Source organism: Cyprinus carpio, chromosome B2, assembly GCF_018340385.1.
Source record: "Cyprinus carpio isolate SPL01 chromosome B2, ASM1834038v1, whole genome shotgun sequence".
In the NCBI taxonomy this organism is placed as follows: Eukaryota; Metazoa; Chordata; class Actinopteri; order Cypriniformes; family Cyprinidae; genus Cyprinus; species Cyprinus carpio.
The window spans coordinates 126,240-149,860 of record NC_056598.1 but is presented as its reverse complement, the minus strand read 5'-3'; the positions used below and the strand labels follow the sequence as shown (position 1 = coordinate 149,860).

General features: G+C 36.0%; 1 protein-coding gene across 2 annotated transcripts in view; it reads left to right on the top strand.

Annotated features, from left to right (window-relative positions):
* dis3l2 (DIS3 like 3'-5' exoribonuclease 2) overlaps positions 1-17,283 on the top strand; it is a 97,843-nt gene extending 80,560 nt beyond the window's left edge. For both annotated transcript variants that reach the window (XM_042717633.1, XM_042717632.1), the window contains 4 exons: positions 9,446-9,576; positions 9,809-9,913; positions 11,948-12,052; positions 16,087-17,283. In XM_042717633.1, the coding sequence (XP_042573567.1) occupies positions 9,446-9,576; positions 9,809-9,913; positions 11,948-12,052; positions 16,087-16,185 (440 nt within the window). In that variant the 3' untranslated portion in view covers positions 16,186-17,283. The remainder of the gene's footprint in view (positions 1-9,445; positions 9,577-9,808; positions 9,914-11,947; positions 12,053-16,086) is intronic.
* Positions 17,284-23,621: the final 6,338 nt, after the last annotated feature.

Sequence of the window (23,621 nt, the reverse complement as noted above, 5' to 3'; positions counted from 1 at the left end):
TAATAAATTTACGCATAAACACTTGAATATGAATATTCACATTTTGCATATGCATTACAACGTAAATGATTTTTTACATGCAATTATCCAAAATAAAACCAAACAAGATTTGTAATGAAGATAAAACAAATAAGAATAAATGTTGCACGTTGCACTCAGCATCACTTGCGCCTGCAGCCGTCAAATTTAACACATCAGCGAGGCAAAACTGACGTCTATTTGTGAAAATGTGCTTTGATGCACTTGTTTGATAACTTTTGGTAAAAGCGCCACTCAGCAGTCAAAAGCTGCAAATGCACTTTGCAGACGCGGCGGCGGCAGTAGAACCACCGTTTTGGTTGGCCATCTACTGTACATCCGGTCCTATGGGAAGTGTTCCCGGTTCTGGTTGACCCTAATTAATTCAGCCTAAGAATCCTTTAACCGATTTGGATATTAGAAGCTTATTAGTGTGTTATGTGTAAGCCAGGTTAAAGAGATGGGTCTTTAATCTAGATTTAAACTGCAAGAGTGTGTCTGCCTCCCAAAAAATATTAGGTAGGTTATTCCAGAGTTTGGGCGCTAAATAGGAAAAGGATCTGCCGCCTGCAGTTGATTTTGATATTCTAGGTATTATCAAATTGCCAGAGTTTTGAGAACACAGCGGACGTGGAGGACTATAGTGCAATAAGAGCTCATTCAAATACTGATGTGCGAAACCATTCAGGGCTTTATGAGTAATAAGCAAGATTATAAAATCTATACAATGTTTAATAGGTAGACAGTGCAGTGTTGACAGAACCAGGCTAATATGGTCATACTTCCTGATTCTAGTAAGAACTCTATTCTGCTGCATTTTGGACCAGCTGGAGTTTGTTTATTAAGCGTGCAGAACAACCACCCAATAAAGCATTACAATAATCTAACCTTGAGGTCATAAACGCATGGATTAACATTTCTGCATTTGGCATTGTGAGCATAATTTAGATATATTTTGAGATAGAAAAACGCAGTTTTACAAATGCTAGAAACGTGTCTTTCTAAGGAAAGATTGCTATCAAATAGCACACCTAGGTTCCTTACTGATGACAAGGAATTGACAGAGCAGCCGCCAAGTATTAGACCATGTTCTATGTTATTAAATGCAGAGTTTTTAGGTCCTATAATTAGCACCTCTGTTTTTTTTTTTTTTTTTTTCAAAATTTAGCAGATTTAATAAGTTTATACAATTCTTCCTCTCCTATAGTAGAGAATGAGTGGAATTGTTCCTCAGGCGATCCATAGCGCACTATCTGATGTGATACTGTGGCTGATGGATGCATGGTTACAATTTTATCTCTAATAGTATCGATCTTAGAAGTAAAGTAGTTCATAAAGTCATTACTGCTATGCTGTTGGGAAATGTCAACACTTGTTGATGCTTTATTTTTCGTTAATTTAGCCTCTGTATTGAATAAATACCTGGGGTTAAGTTTGTTTTCTTCTAAAAGAGATGAAAAGTAATCAGATCTACAGTAGGTGGCCATCCAAAACGTTGGTTCTACCGCTGCTCGTACCGCCGCTGCGGCGTCTGCAAAGTGCATTTGGAGCTTTTGACCGCTGAGTGGCGCTTTAATCACAAGTTTTCAAACAAGCGCATCAAAGCACATTTTCGCGAATAGACGTCAGCTTTGCCTCACTGTTTTGTTATATTTGACTGCAGTCGGGAAAATGAAAGGAAAACACTTTAGGCTAGTTAAAATATTTAATATTCACAGATGAAAGTTTAGTCCTTATGAAGATATGTGCGTTTCTTAGAACGAATTCAAGCACGATAAATGTGAAGCCTATGAGCCTGTGCTTATATTTTCTCTACACCATATTTTAGGTTTGACACATTTAAATATTGTGCAGTATTATTTATATAATATGAATTGTGTGTTATATTATTCAAAAGAAATTGTGGTTTACTTTGCATCGGAGCATTAAGAGTGGTAGCTTATTGTGAGCTAGGCTTGCGTGTTTTATAAATTATTTTCTTTATTTTAGTAAAACGTGAGGGACTGTATAATTTTGCTCCCATTATTTAGGCCTAATTAAAACAAGAAACGAATAAATTAAACCTGCACGATTTAGCTAAATCACTGAAACTCTAAAGAATGGACTGATTAATAAAACGTCCTCATGATTAAACTCAAGTCATTAATCAACAAAATACTTACAATGTAAAAAAGAGCTTCATTAATTGACAACTTCAGTGATTTTAAATGGAGTCTTCTTTACTTGCTTTTATATAATTTAAGTAAAAAATAAATAAATAAATGAAATAAATTGCAGCCGCATTTAAATGCAGGTTTGTACAATATTCTGTAAAATGTAAGAGTGCAAGATTTGCTCGGCGCGCATGATGCTGAGTGCACGTGCAGCATTTATTCTTATTTGTCTACATTTTATCTTAATTACAAATCTTGTTTGGTTTTATTTTGGATAATTGCATGTAAAAAAAATTTACTTTGTAATGCATATGGAAAATGTGAATTATTATTCATATTCAAGTGTTTGTGCGAAAATTATTAATGCGCTTGACAGGGAGGCGCCCTCTCGATCACGTGATTTTTTTTTTCCCTAATAATAAAATAACTGAAAATCTGGGTGTCTCACATACATGAGAAATATATCTACAGAAAGCTTGAAATGTCTTTTAAACGAATCAACTCAAAACGAAAGCATTATGTAATCTGAGAAGGTTTCATTTCTCTCTAAAGCCGCGTTCATGTGGGGAGAGCCAGCACTGTGAATTTCATCTTGCAGCCGATAAGAAAACATTTGTTTATTAATAAATAATTAAAATGCCTCCTTTTTCACAATTATTAGGCTACTTCTGCCTGTGCTTTGTGGCAAACTTAATGCATGTTCTTGAGCGCGGAATATATTAAGGCTCATTATGGGTTATAGATGTAAATTTAATATAAACCTGCGATTAGTTGAATAATGACAAATGACCGACTAGTTACTAGAAAATCTTACGTGGGAGGCAGATCTATTAAATACCCTCTAGACATCTCTGTTAAAGTTTTTAAAGCATTTTATACGCGTTTGTATAAATTCTTCATAACGGTCTGTAACGGAGAGATGCCTTAACAATGATTTTCCCTCTGAAACACAAAAAACGAAAAAAATTGATATTTTATGTTTTGAGAATGGCCAACCCTTCTCTGCAGATATTGTGCTTCTGGTTTGTGCATTTTAAATCACATAAAGTCTACAAAATATAATGTCTCCCAAAACTTTACTTTTACAAAAAATACTTTACTGATCTCTGGACTCTGTTTGGGATTTAGAAAAACTTAAAGAGATGGTTTAATATAGGCCTATTGTTTATGAATAGGCTACATTCTGTAAAAATTTATATTTCACACTCTAAAAAAAATATTGTATGGACGCGACAAAATAAAACGGCCGACACTCCACTCAGGGCTCGTAGTTGTGATTGGGCTCAACCCTCCCCCGCGCGTCTGAGACATGCTGCCGAGCAGAGTATGAGTGGAGCAGAGTGATTCTGACTGGAGCGATTTTTTAAAAGTCGGAGCGTCGTGGTTTTCACTCGCTCCAGCACTGCTCCATCACGAGTACAAGTCATGCCAATGGCCCGTAAAATAACTGCATATTTAGCAAGAATTCACATGATAAACATATTTAGCTATAGCTTGATACACATAATCTCGCCGTATAATGATGGCAATAGTCGAGCGTTACAGGCTAGTTATCAAGGAGTTTGTCTGTTCCTTTTATTGATTATTTTTGGGTTAAAGCATGATTTAAACAGATACAGCACATTCCCACGCAATCGCTGTCGCAATAATGCATTCAAACAAATGTAATCTTACAGTACTTCATCTGTATCTGATTTTGAATGAGCAGAGATCTGTAAGAAATGCATCAATCTGTAGATAAAATAACCGAAAATGTACTGTTATTTTCAATACAAACAAAATTTGCAAAAAGCAGCAATTATACCTTTTAATGCTGACAATGTTATTAGTTTGGCATTTGGTAGGAAAAAAAGTTTGCACACAATAGCCTAATCCCCTTTGAAACTGTCCTGTAATTTTATTTATTTATTTATTTATTTTTATAGGCTACATCATGAAAATAACATTTCAACTTTATCCACGGAGCGAGTGCGGAGCAGTGTTTCTGGTATCAGTTAGCGGATTTATTATTAAATGCTCGAGCGCGGAGGGGAAATTGTATGATTGCATGATGGGCTAGTATTAAAAATAAATAAATAAAATAAAGGTCTTTCCAGCATTAAGGTAATAGCGTTACTGCTTTTTTTTAATCATCTTGTCTCAGTTATGAATTTGACTGGTAAATGATAAAGAATTATATTAAAACTTGTCTTGAACAATTTCGTTGTCATTTGAATATTGATTTTAAGTAGGGAGGCAAAAAAAAAAAATCGATTTAAATTGTAAAACGGATTGTTTTGTGAAAAATCGGGGATTTTTTTTAGGCCATAAGGCCTGTCGCCCAGTCCTAATGCAACAGTTTGCATCTTTTTATTTTATTAATTTTTTTTTATTTTTTTTTTTTAAATTTTTTTGGAGTTAAGGCACTTCCTCTGAAATTAAGTTATAATAACTAATAAACTTTATTGCGCTATACAGTAGTCAACATTTGTCCTAAAACCTGTTCTGCAAGTTTGAAACCCTCATAAGGCACTGTCCATATGAAAGAGCAAGAAATTCACACCTTTATCTCGACCCCCACAAGCTATACAGAACTACCCCCCAACCCCCTCCAGCTGAACTGAATTCGGTCTGTTTGTTGGCTGTGGGGAACGGTGAGTTGTCATGATACTGGGTTGAAACATGCCTGAACTCACAGCAGCCCTACTCTTTTTATTCATTATCTTCTCGCAGCCCATATTATTATTTTCCCTAGACCAAAATAATAACAAATTATCAATTGACAATTAATTATATTTTTTGCGAAAATCATGTTATTTGTGAACGTAGGTGTTTGAGGAAGGCTTTAAGACCAAGCGGAGTCCTCCGTTAGCTGCTCCAGCTTCACCGTCCGCGGTTTGATTTTACTAAATCAGTTTGAGGCGAATACAACTCATTGATCATGAGCCCAACATTTAGCAAGGTGGGAAAACATTCAGTCTACCTGAAGCTAATGCTGTTAAATAGAGATTAAGTAGGCTATTCTTAAACTTGGATCTCATTATATTGAAGTAAAAATCCAAACACCCGAAGCAACCTACACTCTCAGTGTTCTTTCATTGAAAAGTATGTATTTTATTTATTCACAGGCTATATGGTTGAAATAATATTTTAGTTGAAAACTTTAAGTGCCATTGTTTAAAAAACTGCATCATAGAAACGTTTTATAGACCTTCAGTTGTCATACTTTAAAATCCCATGCCATTTGTAATTTCACTGTATTTTCACCTCCTAAATTACTACCCCAATTCTATAATGGTAAAATTTATTCAGGCCGATGGCGTTTTTTATGAGATTATTTATTTTTATTTTTAGAATAATTGTATCCTACATAAATGGGTGAATCAGAACAAATATAACTTTTTAACTGCAGGCAGATATAGGCCTATATTATTGTACATTACAAATATTTGGATCTTCCCTAATTCTCTCCCTTATTTTATTCAAGAATAAATACTTATTTTCTTCAAGAATAAACATTATAAATAAATAATAAAAGAAAGAACCTCTATTAGCCCTTATTTATAGGTTGTAGGAGATATGCGAGCGATTAATAGATTAAAAAAAAGAAAAAATTTTCATAGAAAAAATTTAAGCAATTAAAACCTTTTTTTATACTAGATTCAACTTGAATTTCAATACTATTAAGCTGACTTTAAAATCTCAAGGAGTTTATAAGTTGAAACGGTAAAATGTCACAGTGCATGTTAAATAGCCTAAATGAACTTGTCTTGTCATGTTAGCATAAAACTAACAATATATTTTGATTTTTTTTCTTTTTTTTTTTTTTTTTTTCTTTTTTTTTTAAATGAACAATTCCTGTATAAAATGTGACAGCAACCTTTATATCAAACATTTTGAAATCGTCCACAGCTGAACAACACGAGAGGCAGATTGAGTGTGCGGAGTGAATGTGATGCACAAAGTCATTTTCAGATTCAATGGAAAAATAAAGCTGGATAAAAACATACACGAAAACACGCTAAAAATAAATTAAGTTTGTGAGAGTTGCATTTTATTACATTCAGAAATAATAACGGCAGGCCTAATAATGCTATAGGCTAATAACAGGATATTTTTAGTTCCCTTCACTTTACAAAAAATCCTTTAAATTCAACAAATTTATCAGAACAGAACAAGAATTACAAATATATAATTCTAATGGATAAATATAATTGCAGTATATAATAATATAGGCTTATAAACAAAAAAATAAAAATAAATAATAATAATTTAAAATAATTTAAACCGATACATAAGGTAAGGTTGGGCTAAACTCTTATTCATTAGGGAAAACAGGCTTTGGATTTCACACGTGTTTCAGTATCGACGGAAAAAAAATCATAATGAGCAAAAATAAGCCAAAGTGGACCGCTGCTCACGCCTTATGGCACGGTGAACGGCTGCTGTTTCTAATGAATATGGTCACGTGAGGCACCAGCTCGAGTGTTTTAGTATTTCACAATTTTTGGTCACACAGTAAAGGCATAATTCAAAAATGCAAAATGTTAGCAATTTGAAAAGTCAAGAATAATAACAGAGTGAATAAGAATTATTTGTAAATGCTGGACCGTTCTCATTTCGCTCTGCAAATGGAACCTGAAGTTTATTGACACTAAGTTGAGGGATTATAAGGATTATTAAGAATGTACCGAAATGAAAACATTTAGCTTTTAATCCATATATATATATATATATATATATATATATATATGTGGTTGTGTGTGTGTGTGTGTGTGTGTGTGTGTGTGTATGTATGTAAGTGTGTGTGTGTGTGTGTGAGCATGCATAAGAGCCTTTGTGTAAAGGTCTTTCTTTAAATTTTTGATGAGTAGACTGTAGCCTAAGACTAAGGATGTAATAATGTATATTATAATGTTATTGTTGTTTAACGTCTTCCTTTCATTTTACAATTACATTCAGTTCGCAATCCGTCCCTTTGCGCCACATGGCGGTAGTTTCGCGAATGATTTTAACACGCGACTGAATTGCAGTTAACGCCGCTGACCTGCGGTATTACCCATTTTGGATGTCTACCTACTGTAGCAGTTTTTAATGCTTTTCTGTAGGATAGGTTACTTTCCCACCAAGCAATACGAAATACTTCTAGTTTTGTTTTCCTCCAGCTGCGCTCCATTTTCTGGGCTGCTCACTTTAGGGTGCGAGTGTGCTCATTATACCGCGGTGTCAGACTGTTTTCCTTAATCTTCCTTAAACGTAAAGGAGCAACTGTATTTAAAATGCTAAAAAAAAGAAAGAGTCCATAGTTTGTTACTACAAGTTGTTCTGAGGTTTTGGATATGCTAAGGAATTGGGATAAATCAGGAAGATTACTTACAAAGCAGACTTTTGTAGTAGAAGTGATGGTTCTATCATACTTGTAACAAGGAGTAGAATGTACAGTTTTAGCTATATGAAGTTTGCACAAGACTAAATAATGATCCGAGATATCATTGCTTAGCTACATAATTTCAACACCATCAACATCAATTCTATGTTACAGTATTAAATCTAGAGTATGATTTCAACAATGAGTAGGTCCTGAGACGTGTTGTCTAACCCCAATAGAGTTCAGAATTCTGATCCCAATGCATCTTTTTGATTATCGACATGGTTATTAAAATCACCAACAATTAAAACTTTATCTGCAGCCAGCACTAACTTGGATATAAAATCAGCGCATTCTTTAATAAAGTCTGTATGGTGTACAAAGTACAAACATCACAGGGGATTTATCATTAACACTTGTTTCTCTGGACAATGTTATATGAAGCACCATTACTTCAAACGAGTTATACTTGAAGCCTGCCCTCCGAGAAATACTGAAAACATTGTTATAAATTGAAGCAACACCTCCCCCTTTACCTTTTGGACGTGGCTTATGTTTATAACACTAATCTTGGGGGGTAGACTCATTTAAAATAAAGTAATCACCAGGTTTTAGTGATCAGTGATTATATCATTTACAAAAAGCGCTTTCATAGAAAGGGACCTGATATTCAATAAGCCAAGCTTTATCATTTGTTTATACGTATTGCAGCTGTTTTTTATTTGTTGAACATCAATTAAATTGTTACTCTTAAATTGGTTTGGATGTTTTTTGTATTTTCTAGTTCGGGGAACAGACACAGTCTCTATAGTGTGATATCTAGGTGAAAGAGTCTGTATGTGCTGAGAATTAACTTATTTCTGTGACATGAGGTGGCTAGCAGATGGTCGGTTTAGCCAGTCTGTCTGCTTCCTGACCTGATCCCCAGTTAGTCTAGTACAAACTCCAAGACTATGCCAGATTTCTAGACAGAAGAGCGGCACCACCCCAGGAGGGATGAAGATCATCTCTTTTCAACAGGTCAGGTCTGCCCCAAAAGCTCGTCCTGTTGTCTATGAAACCTATGTTATTTTGCGGGCACCACTTAGACATCCAGCCATTGAGTGATGACAGTCTGCTATGTATCTCATCACCACGGTAAGCAGGGAGGGGACCAGAGCATATTACAGTGACTGAAAATAATACCCCCAGTGTCTGGGGGTTCAGTGTCTTGCTCAAGGGCACTTCAGCCATGGGTATTAAGGGTGGAATGGAGCGCTGTTCATTCACTCCCCCCACCTACCTCTCCTGTCGGCACTAGGACTCGAACCTGCAACCTTCGAGTTACAAGTCCGACACTCTAACCATTAGGCCACAGCTGCCCCCTTTGTACCTGAATGGTCTGGTATTTGGCAGGATACATAATTTCTATCTAGAATACTACCCTAGTCCCAGCTGAAGAGAAGCAGCCCTTTGGAATGTCATTATGGTGCCCCATTGCCTCCACTTGTTGATGATGGCCTTCATAGTATTCCATGGCACATCTAATGTATTAGAAATACAATTATACCCTTCTCCTATTTAGTACCACTTCACATCTTCACCTTTACCTTCACCCCCAACACATCTTTGTGGGCCATGGCTTCAGCAATAAACAAAGAAAGATAGCTTGAATTTACATGAACAGGACTACTTCTAGTGGTAGTTTTAACCTCTTCTCTCCAGTCATCAGTCTGCTGAAATGAAGAGGCGGTTGAGGAGGTGTGCTCAAATCAAGATCTGCCCTCTATTTTCTTTTTTTTTATTATTATTTTTTTATTCAATATTCGATTTAATTCATAAAAGCATTACAACTGGTAGCAACTTCCAGATCATACAGACTTTAAGTTCATTGATTAGTAATGGTTCTATTTGAAGCCTCATATTCATTATATCTGTGCCGTTACAGACTGTGGACCACCATTGAGTCTCTCATTAGAGGAAGTACACAAACTGGCATCCCACTGCAACGACAGGAAGACTGCTTCAAAGAGAGTCCAGGAGTTGAGCTCTGAACTTTTCTTTGCTGTCTTTGTTAAGGTATGTATCATAGAAAAAGATCAGGTTTTATTTATCATTTGAACAGCATGCACATAGGGTAAAAATTATCTGTATGTGTAAATATTAATAAAATAAACTTACAAAATACATTTTGCCCTTGATCATATGAGCATAGTTGTTGATCTTCCAAATGTTGTGGATATGCCAAGTCAAAAATTATGTTGGTAAACACAGCTGAACCATTTATTCATATATGTGATAATGCTGGTAGGAGTGTGGTCCTTTGGATTCAGAAGCTATGGTCATGGGAGTTCTAGACCAGTCCTTTGATGTGCTTGTGCTTCGCTACGGAGTGCAGAAACGAATCTACTGTAATGTATGTATGACTGTATTCAACTTCTGTTTGTTTTCATAGCTTATCATTATTTATTATTATTTATAAATGGTAAAACGTATTTCACAATAGAAATAAAAATGTTGAAAAAATATATTGGTACCATACATATAGTCCCCATATTTGACCATAATAGTAAAAAAAAAAGAAAAAAGGGAACTTTTCAATACTGAAATTAAGCACCAACTTTTCTTGCAGTACCTCTAGTACATGGCGGTTCCTTGCATCTATCGCAACATGCTATAGCATGCTAAAACAGAAAAAGAAAAAAATAGCAAAGAGTTATTATAATTATTTATTAATTAAACTAGTGTTTTTTGAGACCGTGTCAGCTACAAAGATGAAGCTGACAATGCTGAGTCACCATCTCCGCAGTATAGTGGATTAACTTTCAGAAATTTACCTTTAATAAGAACTACATAATGAAAGAGTTTTTGTTTTGAATTTGTTCATTTAAAAGTACACATTTTTAGCTTACTGTAGATGTTTCTCATGTCTGTGAATCAAGTAGTTTATAGGCTATATGCTGAGTTTTGGTTCATTTTTGTGACATACTCCAGTTCACAGAGACCGAGACGGTAGAAAGTGAACACTGTTCTTGATTTTACGAAAGCACAATGTTTTATTGATATTATGAGTGTACACAGACACTTTACTGTTTCGAATGATTTATTATTCTTCATGTGCATGAGCAAAAATAACAGTGTATTTTGTTTCCATTGTTATCAGGAAAAAATGCCAGTGAATGCCAGCCTCCATGTCATGCAATAAATGTGCTAATAGCTTTCACACTCCACACAAACACTTGGCATTGTAGGATTACAAATTTAAGAATCTGTCTCAGATCTACTGATCCTATATCCTGACATACATGAACGATTCTGTTAAACAAAGTTTTTGTTAAAACAAAATTATTTATATCTGTATCAGCAGCGTAGCAGATCTATTCTGCCGAGACCATATACGTTAACATTGTCATGTACATTACTATGCAAATCACTCCGAGAGCTGTCATGACAGAAATAAAGTTTACATTCATTCACTTCACACACTCATTATTGCGTAGTGACTTTAAAGGTTAATGTATAATATAGCACTGATCCCCTGACTCACCTGTTACCCAGCAAACATGAGTGACTGAACCAGACTCAGCCGAATATTATTTGCCAAAATTATTCGTTATTCTTTTGAAGCCATTATCCATGCCTTTCAGAATAAGGTATTTGGCTTCGGTCACACCCCTAGTCGTCACCCAGGTGCATTGTCTCCATTCCTAAGCACTGCCCCCTAAATGTATATAAACTACAATGTATCACTGCCTTAGTTAGACTTTTGATGACTGCAGTGCCACACAGTGCGTTCTCAATAAAGAACTCCAAGATACCCAAGAGTTTCCTGGTCTGCTCTTCTGAGTTTCTAACAGCCTCTAATAGTGCACATGTATCTAAGTCAGTGTTAGAGCGAGCGGCCATGTGAAGTTGCTATTACTTAAATGTTTCACTTTCAAATAATAAACCATATTTTAGGTCAGTGAATAAACAAACTTTTGGATTTCCTGCCCGATATACTGTAATTACCTCAAGCACCATCTGTTAGCTATCTGTCTGTCATGGACCATTTTGTTTCTGCAACTAACCGACTAATACAATTTTAGTCGTCAAAGCCTTTTCCCAGTGTTTAGTTGATTATTTAGGGGGGGCAGCCCTAGTATTTATGTTTATTGTTACAGTTTGTATCTTCCGAAAATGTTAGATATATGTAAAATAGAAGCATTTACCTTCTGTCGACATGCTGTCATGTTATTTTTAGATTAATATCATTCCTTATACCAAGTTGCTTGAACTGTATCCCCTAAGTTATGAAGACCATTTTAACTCCTCTGAATGTAAATGAGACATTAAATTGAGTTCAGAAAATGAAACCAGCACAATATTAATGGCAACAACAGATTAAACATTCATTGCTTTTTAATGATGCATGACATAATGAATAATAAATGTTGTCTTTCTCCCAAAGTCATTAGAAGGTCTAAAGGCAGTCCACTTCCGTAAAGTGGGAAAGAGACCAGAGATGACGCTTGTTTGGGAACAAGCTGACCCGAGCAAAGAGTCCACACAGCAGGTGTACTATCCCAAGCAGCTCTCTGTTTGCTAAAAACATGTTTTCTCAATTTCTGATACATTGGTTTATAATGAGTGTATTTAGAATGTCATTGTCATTGTTTTCAGTTTCTAAATGTTGAAACATGTTTTCTCAATTTCTGATACATTGGTTTATAATGAGTGTATTTAGAATGTCATTGTTTTCAGTTTCTAAATGTTGAAACAAATGTTTTTACATTTTATAACTAAAACAGCACATTGCCGATCAGCAAACCACATAACAATGTTCTTGAACCACTCAAAAGATATTTACCACTAAACCACACCTAATAACCACATACCAATGCATAAAAACACAGAGTACCCTATTAACCACATGGCAACCCACAAGTAACTGTCTGGGACACCCTACCAGCTGCATGCAAACAAACCCAGGGTTTAAACTTAACTTTTACACTCAAAAGCCAGTTTGGCTACTAAATTAATTTACAGGTTATTCATAACTTCTACTAGCCAAAAGAAAAAATACTGAAATAAACCAGCAGTTTGGCTGTCCACATTGGATATGACAAAGCAAGCATTGCAATTTGCAAATCACAGTCTTAAAAAGAACGAGGCATCAGTTTACTTTCGGGGAGTTGTCATGTTGCACCGCATCCAGTGTAGACAGCATCACTGATCGTAATGGGTTTTATTGTTCCATTTTGTCGCACCCGGTGTAGTGTAGACAGTGTGAGTCTTCAGTCTTTTTTTGACTCTGTTATTGCTTAAATGCATAAGAAACCAGTGTGCCCGCCACGCCGTTATTTGTTGGGTATGTTCAAGTAAGCTAGATATGTGCAGATGTTGCGCAGATGTTGCGCAGTTAGGCTTGATTTAATATATTGATTCGCAAGTTCAGTATTTGTGATAAATCAGCACAGATTTGGCTTAAATAAATGTGCCCAAGAAATTGAGTGAACATTATTTACGAAAAGTAACCCGCCAAATTGGTTAGTGATTTGACAGTATCACCCGCCACAGCTGATTTTTGATGGGTTAGTGGCTGTTAATTTCAAACCCTGCTTTAAACCGTTCAGAACATAGCAACACTCTGTCAAGTACAGGTGCATCAATAAATTAGAATGTCATGGAAAAGTTCATTTCAGTAATTCAACTCAAATTGTCAAACTCGTGTATGAAATAAATCCAATGCACACAGACTGAAGTAGTTTAAGTCTTTGGTTCTTTTAATTGTGATGATTTTGGCTCACATTTAACAAAAACCCACCAATTCACTTTCTCAACAAATTAGAATACTTCATAAGACCAATAAAAAAAATTAATGAATTGTTGGCCTTCTGGAAAATGTTCATTTACTGTACATGTACTCAATACTTGGTAGGGGCTCCTTTTGCTTTAATTACTGCCTCAATTCGGCGTGGCATGGAGGTGATCAGTTTGTGGCACTGCTGAGGTGGTATGGAAGCCCAGGTTTCTTTGACAGTGGCCTTCAGCTCATCTGCATTTTTTGGTCTCTTGTTTCTCATTTTCCTCTTGACAATACCCCATAGATTCTCTATGGGGTTCAGGTCTGTTGAGTTTGCTGACCAGTCAAGCACACAAACACCATGGTCATTTAACCAACTTTTGGTGCTTTTGGCAGTGTGGGCAATAGGGCTGGGTGATATATCACATGCGATTGTCACACGCATTTCGTCAGTAAAGCTTTTAGATGGAGCGGCATTTAATAGAGAGAGCCGTAGTTGACTAGATGCACATGATCATATCGTTCGATATATCATCCAGCCCTAGTGGGCAAGTGTAAATTCTGCTGGAAAATGTAATCAGCGTCTTCAAAAAGCTGGTCAGCAGAAGTGCTCCAAAATTTCTTGGTAAATGGGTGCAGTGACTTTGGTTTTCAAAAAACACAATGGACCAACACCAGCAGATGACATTGCACCCCAAATCATCACAGACTGTGGAAACTTAACACTGGACTTCAAGCAACTTGGGCTATGAGCTTCTCCACCCTTTCTCCAGACTCTAGGACCTTGGTTTCCAAATGAAATACAAAACTTGCTCTCATCTGAAAAGAGGACTTTGGACCACTGGGCAACAGTCCGGTTCTTCTTCTCCTTAGCCCAGGTAAGACGCCTCTGACGTTGTCTGTGGTTCAGGAGTGGCTTAACAAGAGGAATACGACAACTGTAGCCAAATTCCTTGGTGGTTCTTTATGCCTTGACCCCAGCCTCAGTCCATTCCTTGTGAAGTTCACTCAAATTCTTGAATCGATTTTGCTTGACAGTCCTCACAAGGCTGCAGTTGTCTCGGTTTGTTGTGCATCTTTTTCTTCCACACTTTTTCCTTCCACTCAACTTTGTTAACATGCTTGGATACAGCACTCTGTAAACAGCCAGCTTCTTTGGCAATGAATGTTTGTAGCTAACCCACCTTGTGAAGGGTGTCAATGATTGTCTTCTGGACAACTGCCAGATCAGCAGTCTTCCCCGTGATTGTGTAGCCCAGAGAACCAAACTGAGAGACCATTTTGAAGGCTCAGGAAACCTTTGCAGGTGTTTTGAGTTGATTAGCTGATTGGCATGTCACCATATTCTAATTTGTTGAGATTGAATTGGTGAGGTTTTGTTAAATGTGTGCCCAAATCATCACAATTAAATGAACCAAAGACTTAAACTACTTCAGTCTTTGTGCATTGAATTTATTTAATATACAAGTTTCACAAATTGAGTTGAATTACTGAAATTAACTTTTCCATGACATTCTAATTTATTGAGATGCACCTGTAGTTAGACCAGCCCAGTAGTGACTATATTTGCTGCAATTTTCTGTAAACTGTAATCACTTTTTTTTTTTTTTTCAGTTTCTTTTATGATGGAAGGGGAATTGTTCTCACAATGTTGAATATATACAGTATGCATGCATAATGTTTAATTTTTCTCTTGCTACAGTCATAATTACTCATTTCGTACTATTATCTTAAGACATTTATTTTTAATTTCACTAACTTTAGTGTATTGGAATTTACCAATGGTTTATTTTGCATATTTTTTTTTTTTTTTTTTTTTTTTTTTTTTTTTTTCTCACTTAGCTCGTGTACATTTTTTATTTTTATTTTTCTAAGAATTAGAAGCTAATTTTGGAACAGGTTGTTTGTCAAATTTATTATTTATTGTTACAAATTATTTACTTAATATGAATGAACTATAAATTTGAATCCAATTTAAGGCTGATTTGTACTTCTGCGTCGGACATACGCCATAGACTCAAAGCCAAAGGATGTGTGTCGGATTTTATTTATACTTCTGCGTTGTTGTTCACGTCGTCGTGCAGTACACATGCAAAAGGCTAGTCTGCAGTGTCCACGGGCATGTTGCTTGTGTAACCGGCAGACCCCGGCAAAAGCTGAAGAAGCAGCAGCTTGTTGAAGCATCAGTTGTGACAGCGGCAAATAAATATCAAAGAACAGATCATTTATTTAAAACTACAAAAAAGAGACAACAACGGAACAGCAGAAGATGGCATTCTTTGAATCTCCACAAGGACTTGTACCATGGCAGAACAACTGTTTGTCATGTACAACAAAGTGATGCAATGCTACATTTTATAATAAATGATAAACACTTGCTCTTTGCTTTGTTTTATTTTGTAACATTAAAATATATTAAAGTGCAAAACACACACACAAAACTCAAATACATACAGAGGAAGGGGTACTAGCAGACCAATCACTTGCAGTCCGCGTAGATTTGACGCGCTGTGACATTTTTGGAGAGGTGCATGTAAGCCCTACGCCACAGCCAGCACGTACTATGCACAACCTACGGTGTAGTTTTGACACAGAAGTATAAATCAGATTTTAGTGTTACCAGTGGTTCATGGGGTTGAGGCACAATTCTAAAATCTTACCTAGGGCACCAACATAATCTGGGCCCATCCTAGAGCAACATCCAAGAAACTGCTTATCAATTCCTTACCTGCTTTTTAGAACATCTTAGAAACAACAAATATTGTTATATCTGCAGTGGATAATGGTGTTGTCCTCTTTTGCAGGAGATTTCCATCTTCACCCTGTTGAATGTTCAGCTCAAGGCAGATGGAGCTCCTATGAAATACAGTGCTGTGCTCAAGAGACCCTCAGCACTCATATGAATTCAATTATTATTTTTCTTTATTATTATTTTTATTATCATTATTATTATTGCTTGCAGAGTTCTTCTTAACCAAACAGAGGTATCAATAGTAAGTAAGGTTGTTCATTTGCACCAATATAATATGAACTTAGTTTTGTATAATTTTATTTTTGATTTTGTCCTGAAATCTTTCAGTTGCAGATTTCTTTTAAGTTAGGAATATTCAGTGTTCGAGTTCAAGTGTGTGTGTGTGTGTATATATATATATACACACACACAAAAACTTCCTTCAGTTCTTCTTTAATTATATACACACGTGTGTGTGTGTGTGTGTGTGTGTGTGTGTGTGTGTGTGTGTGTGTGTGTGTGTGTGTGTGTGTGTGTGTGTGTGTGTGTGTGTGTTGTAGAATTAAAGAAAAAATAAAGGAAGTTTTTGTTTAGTGATTGTGCCAAATAAGTTTTTTTATCTTTAATTTTAAAGAAACTGAAGTTCCATGCCATTCAGAGAATAGTTTACAAAGTTAATTTTAGTTTTTACATTTTATGCTGTATTTCAAACTCTTACCTTCATGTGCTTTGGGATATCTGGGTATTGTGTTCTGTCTTGTACCTACTAGTATATCCAGTCTTTGTATGGGACAAAATCGGCCAGATAAATGACGTTTTGTCAACTTCAGAAGTTGCAGATATGTGAATGATTATTTTGTTTTCTCAATGGGAAGAATTGGGCCCTTAAAGTTACAATTTTAATGAGTGGTTTTTGGACTATATATTAGCTTGGCTGAGGGATTGCTTGGTTTTGTTGCAAATATTGGATCTGTTATGTTTTTAAATAGGATATTTGGATAAATATTTTGTTAACTATTGATAGATCTTTTTAATTGTTGTTTTCAGTAATTGTAAAGCATCTTTATTTTTGGGACTGCTTCTTACGAAGAAAACATCTGGCAGACAGTTTTAGTTAACAATCACTTCAATGGTGGCTTGTAATGTATGTAAAGGTGTTGCCCCAAATACCACATACATTTGAATACTGTTTTACTGAACTTCTGTTTAATGTCTTTAAGAAATGTTTTGTTAATTTTGTTGTGTAATTCATTAAATTCATCTAATATAAGGTGGTTGTTGTTGTTTTTGGCGCACATGAGATCTTGTAAGATACATCAACTATTTACTCAAACTGTTGATTTAGCAAATATTGTTTAATTTACTGTATGGTGTGATATATCATATGTCTATACAAAACTAAGAAACATCAAATATTTTCAATTGAAAATCTTTTAAAGTTAAAGGGATAATCCACCCCAAAATGATTTTTTTTTCATTAATCACTTACCCCCATAGCATTCCAAACCCTTAAAAGAGCGTACGCTGCCTGAGCTCAGCTCATATTCTCCAAAATGGCGCTACGGTGATGCGGAGAGACACAGAGGAGACAAATTGTTGAATAAAGTCGTTATTTTTGTTTTCTTTGCATACAAAAAATATTCTCATCGCTTCATAACGTTACGGTTAAACCATGGCAGATGAACTATTCTGACAATGCTTTTCATACTTTTCTGGACCTTGACAGTGTAATTTACTTGGCAGTCTATGGGACAGTCACAAGCCTCCCGGTTTTCATCCAAAATATATTAAATTGTGTTCCAAAGACGAACTAAGCTGTTACAGGTTTGGAAAGACATGGGGGTAAGTGATTAATGACAAAATTTTCATTTTGGGGTAGAGTATCAGCTGTATTATATAACAAAAATGTTTTAGCAGTTTTTATTATTTTATAAGAGCTGCTATTTGTTTTTTTTTTTGTTTTTTTTTAAGTTGTTTTATAGGTTGGAGACAAAATTATCCATGCATAAATTGTCAAAGTTTTAAATCTGCATGTGATATTTTATTAGAGAGTTGTCAGTTGCTCTAGGTGCTAAATTTTATGTAAGGGTACATTTGTTGTAACGTGGTTCTAAAATATAGTCATTAATGTATTTATAACCAATGTGACTAATTGGGGGAACCAGTGGTGTTTGGCAGAAAAATGTGATTGTGTGATATTGACTACAAAAACAATAAAACTACTAAACTGTTTTTGTGAATGGGTGTCCCTTATTTTGCCTCGCTGAAGGTGGCAACCCTAGCTACAATAATATGTGAGCAGCATGTATGTACGTGATTGTTTTTGAGAAAACAATGTTGTTTTGTATGCGTGCTAAGTGAAAAACTAAAATTTTAAAGTCACTGAAATAAGGCCATAAAACACATACAGAAGATTTGTTCACAAGACTTTTGAGAACTGGATCTTGTAGTCTAGAGTTTTTGCTTCAAAAATATGTGAAAATCATTTGCTCATTCATTCACAGAAATCAATATATTGATTTAAATTTTTTAAGACACTTTTTGTGTAGAAGGTGTATGCGAGGAGGCATGATAATGCTGTGATTCACACCTGAAAAGACAAAGGCCCGCATGAGCCATTCAGTCAGGTGTGTGACAAGTAATTGCTAAAAGAAATAATGTGAGGAAAAAATAAATTTTTTTTGTTTGTAGTTTGTTTACTATATATTTAACTATCACATAAAATAACTTGAGATTCACTTGCGAGTGCAGCTAAACATTTTATTAAAAAAAAAAAACAAGTGTCAAGACGTCATGGGTGCAAGATCCAAAACGGCAGCAGGAAACTTGATGACAGGAAAATAAAGAAACTCGGACATGAGTACCACAATGATCTGACAGAGTAAACATGATGGCAGTACATATATCATGTTGAAATATGATGAACATCACATACCTGGCATTTCCAAAGTGTTTGATGTTTGTGCTCTGAAGAAAATAAACTTACCTGCTTCCAGTCATGAGTACAGTGTACAGTAGATGCACAACCAAAATGACTATTACCGGCGACACAGGGCCAAGGTGTTAACTGCAAGTCAGTAGTGTGTTAAAGTTGTTCATAAAACTACAACCAGAATTACACAATAAAAAACTACATAATATCCTTATGTTGTTGTATTAAAGGTGGTGTAAGCGATTTCTGGTAGCCAGTGTTGACATTTGAAATCACCAAAACAAACACGCCGTACCCCAAAAGGGTCTCGCCCCTTTTTTGATAGCCCCGCCCCACATATACGTACGTAACCCAGGCAATGATTAGTTTTATGAAACAAAGCAAAACCAATTTTACACTATGTCCACAACAGACGCGAGTGCCGCGGCGTTGCAAAATACTATGGAACTCATTATAATCAGTGATGCTGTCTACACCATAGATCTATACATATCATTACATTTAAGGAGGTCCTCAACCCCCCCCCCCCCCCCCCCCCCCCCCCAAATGATGGTCCTACAACCTCCGAATGAACTGGTGGAAAAAAATTCAAAAACCTTTGGTAGACTTATTTGGTCTGGTCAACACTGTCTAAAAGCATCTGTATTATTTTTACAAAGAGAAGAAGGTGGTCAAGGATTGGTGGACATTAAAAGCAGATTAATGACTTTTATGGCGCTTTTCCACTACACAGTACCAGCTCGACTTGACTCGACTCGCCTTTGTTTGGTTTTCCACTGTGTAAAAGTTGTACCTGTACCTGCTTCCAGGTACTTTTTTTCGTATCACCTGCGGCGAGGTTCTGAGTGAACTGAGGCGATACTAAAACGTGACGTGAAAACATGGCAGACTGCTGAATGGTCAGAGAGAATAGTCACTATTCACTGCGTCATCATAGCATCACAAGGAATGGACTGCGGAGTATCCTGAATAACCCCGCCAGCAGTGTTTCGTTTTGCTGCCCTCAGCCTCTCCAGAAACAACGTTTGTCTTCTTGCTGTGAGAAACGGCCACATCCCGAGGATCAAAAACAGCATACACTCGATTTCCTCCATAGTCCTGTGTGTGTGGGTAATGGGTGTGTGTCGCTTAGAAGATTACGTCACGGCAGTTTCCAGCAGCTTCGCTATGACAACCAGGTACTATTGTGGAGGTACTATCTGCAATGGAAAACGGAGCGAAAAGCGAGCCAAGCCGAGATGAGGTGAGTTGAGTCGAGTCGAGTTGAGCTGGTACTGGTAATGGAAAAGCACCATTAGACTACAGTCTGCAAAAAGGCTTCTTTATGGAGATGATGTATGCTGGTCTGGCATGGCTTGTGCCCTCCTGAGAAGAGCAGGAGGGATGGGACTAGATCAACATCTTTTTCTTATGGACATTCAAAACGTTGACTTGTGTGGACTTCAATTTTAAAGGGGTTGGTCAAGTCAAGATTAATGGTGGAATATGCCTACTATCGAATGGTTAAAGACCTTGAAACTTTTAATTATTTTTGGGAGAAAACAAGTGTTTGTGTGAAACTGATATTGATGGAATTGTATGTGTAATTATTTAATTTTTTTTCATTTGTCTTTTTAATTTTTAATTTTTTTTATTTTTTTTTTTTTTTTTATAATTAGAGATGTAATGGTTATTAATCCTGTGAAATTTTTGAAAAAAATACTTTTATAGAAAATTGTGAAATGAGTCTTTAAAAGTCAAAAGTCTCTCTCTCTCTCTCTCTCTCTCTCTCTCTCTGTCTCTCTCTCTCTCGCTTACTATTTACAAAGCTGCTGTTGCAGCCATTAAAATAGTTAAATTTTGTTTTTAATTGCAAAGTTATATTTCTTATTGTTTCAATATTAATTAATTTTGAAAAATGTTTGGAACATTTTTTGTTTGTTAAATTAGTTTTTTTTTTAAGTGTTGACCAAGCGGATAGCAGCAGACAGCTGTGTTGATCACGTTTGATCAATTTACCCTTCTCAAATAATCACAACTTGCTTAAAATAAAATCTATAGATATAAAACACTTAAAGCATATTACAATATTAGTTTAAACATTTAACCTAGATAAAAGCTGTTAGGCGTATATATATATAAGCGTTTGTGCAGAGAGTGGAAGCTGAAGCGCTCTTAATGCTTGGAGGCGCCAGTGTTATCACTTGCATTTTGTTCTTCAGTGTAAACCACTTGAAGTACACCATCATTTTTGCTCATACAGATAAACGTAATACTTCATTCAGAACTGTAAATGTTCTACCCTTATTTTTGTGTGTACTCACAATATCAACAAAACGGTGTGCTTTTGTAAAATAGAGAAAACAGGAAGCGCTTTTTGCCGTCTCGGTCTCCGGGAACAGGGACAGTCTAGCTCGGGCTGAAATGCAAAGCTCTAAAAGCAGGTGCAGTTAAGCTTTGCCATGTCAAACGTGTGGAAAACGCTAGGTGCACTGCTTTCTCCTTTTTCCAAAGCACTCTGTAGCCTGCACTCTATGCTTGCACTCCCGTGGCGTCTGCCGTTCCTAAACAACCATGACCTGCTCTCCATGAAGGCGCAGGAGTTTCAGCAAAGGATAAATGGATTTCCAGCACTAAAAATCCCTTGCAGTAGCTCTGCTACTAAATTCATTTAAAAAAATGTCTATCCTTGTACTGCTATGATCAGCTGTTTCTCCATCTTGGCTTAGCTTTCTTTTTTTCTTACGGGAAAGGATGAAGCTGATTTGTTGATTCTTGTCACATGACCAGCGGTGCACTTGTTGCATTCTGAAAAGTTTAGATGTTTCTAATTTAATTTTCTACCTGTTACATTGTGTTTTATTAATGTCTACACATTCCCCAGCCTAAAACTTACCCTTTCCAATAATGAAATACTAATAATATTGTACAGTGTGACAAAAATTACGCTGTATTTATGTGCGCGTGCCCAGTAGTGCCGTATGTATCCCTTCTATCCCTTTGCGTGTGTGCACTGCGTGAAGGCATCAATCATTTTAATTTTTGACCACAGACATGATGTCAGCAAACAGCAGCATTATAAAGGAAATAAAATATAAATAAAGTATATATAAAAAAATTGATCCTACAGTTCCAAACTCGGTCCTAGAGGGCCGGTGTCCTGCAGAGTTTAGCTCAAACCCTAATTAAACACACTTGAACCAGCTAATCAAGCTCTTAATAGACACACTAGAAACTTCCAGTTAAGGCCAGTTGGAGCTAAACTCTGCAGGGCATTGGATCTAGTTTGTAGACCCCTGTCCTACAAAGTTTTTACTTTGCACATGCTTTTTGATCATTACAAATAATAATGTAAAATTATTTTCTTAGAATAGGAGATATGCTGCCTCTCGCATCACATACATTATCAATAGTTAAGTATGCTGTTTTGAAGAGGATCCTTTTTTTCCCCTCTCATTTGGACTTGGTCTTGACTTGGACTCGAAACTTTTGGACTTGACTTGGACTCTAACCTCTTTGGAATCTGTCTTGACTCGGTCTCGACTAGTCCTGGTCTTGGACTCGACAAAGCTAGACTTGACTACAGCTCTAGAAACTGATGGTTTATATTCACAATAAGCTACAGAATACATGCGACTGAATCCAAGAAGGGCTAATAATGACAGTAAGACATTAATAATGTATGATGGTGCTTTGGTTCATAGGAAACAACTTAAAAATAGTCGTAGTAGTTATTACAGCAAAAATTTGTTTTTGTTCCATTAATAATTTTTATGTGAGGTTGAAAAATAAATGGTGCTATTATCATCGGCACTATAAGCCAGTTTTGCTGTAGGCTAAAAGCAAAAGCTGCATCAAAAAGCAGCGTACTCACTGGCAGTCCAGTTCATTATGAAAAATTTATATATTAGGTCTATATAAGAGCAGCATTTGAACACGGCTTTATTGCACTATAATAAACACACAAGAATTATCTGCACGATGCCACTGTTGTTTTTATTATTGCGAAGTGAGATGAATGAAGAGCGCAGCGCATCTGTCTTGCATGTGCAAACACGCAAAGGGAGGCTATTAGAACACATACTGGAATTAAAGGTTTTAAAACCAGAATAAATTAGCTTTATATGCAGAAGATGTAATTGTATTTATTTCTGAGCCCAATAGTAGCATTCCAAATATCCTTAATTTGATTAATCACTATGGTACATTTGCAGGATATAAAATTAATTGGGAGAGTGTGTTGATGCTAATCACTATCAAAGATTCTTCTTTGCTTCAGCATTTGCCCTTTAAGATTGCTTCAGAACAAATTTACATACCTAGGAAAAAAAAAAGTTTTCCAACTTAGTTGAGGCCAATTTTCAACCCCCTATTGTCTAAACTCAAACCTATGACAAATTTCTGGAGAACACTTCCTATTTCTCTTATGGGTAGGGTAAACACAATTAAGATGATATTTCTCCGCAATTTTTGTATATAGTGCAGAACATTCCTGTATTTCTGCCCAAATATTTTTTTCTTTTCTTTTTTTTTTAAAAACTGGACTCTATCCTGGTTCCCTTTGTCTGGAACTATAAAGTCCATAGGATTTCTAAACACCACCTATGTAAACCCAAAATACAGGGAGGGTTTGCCCAATCTAATTTTCTTTTCTATTATTGGGGTGCAAACCTGAGGACCTTGACTTCATGGATAGA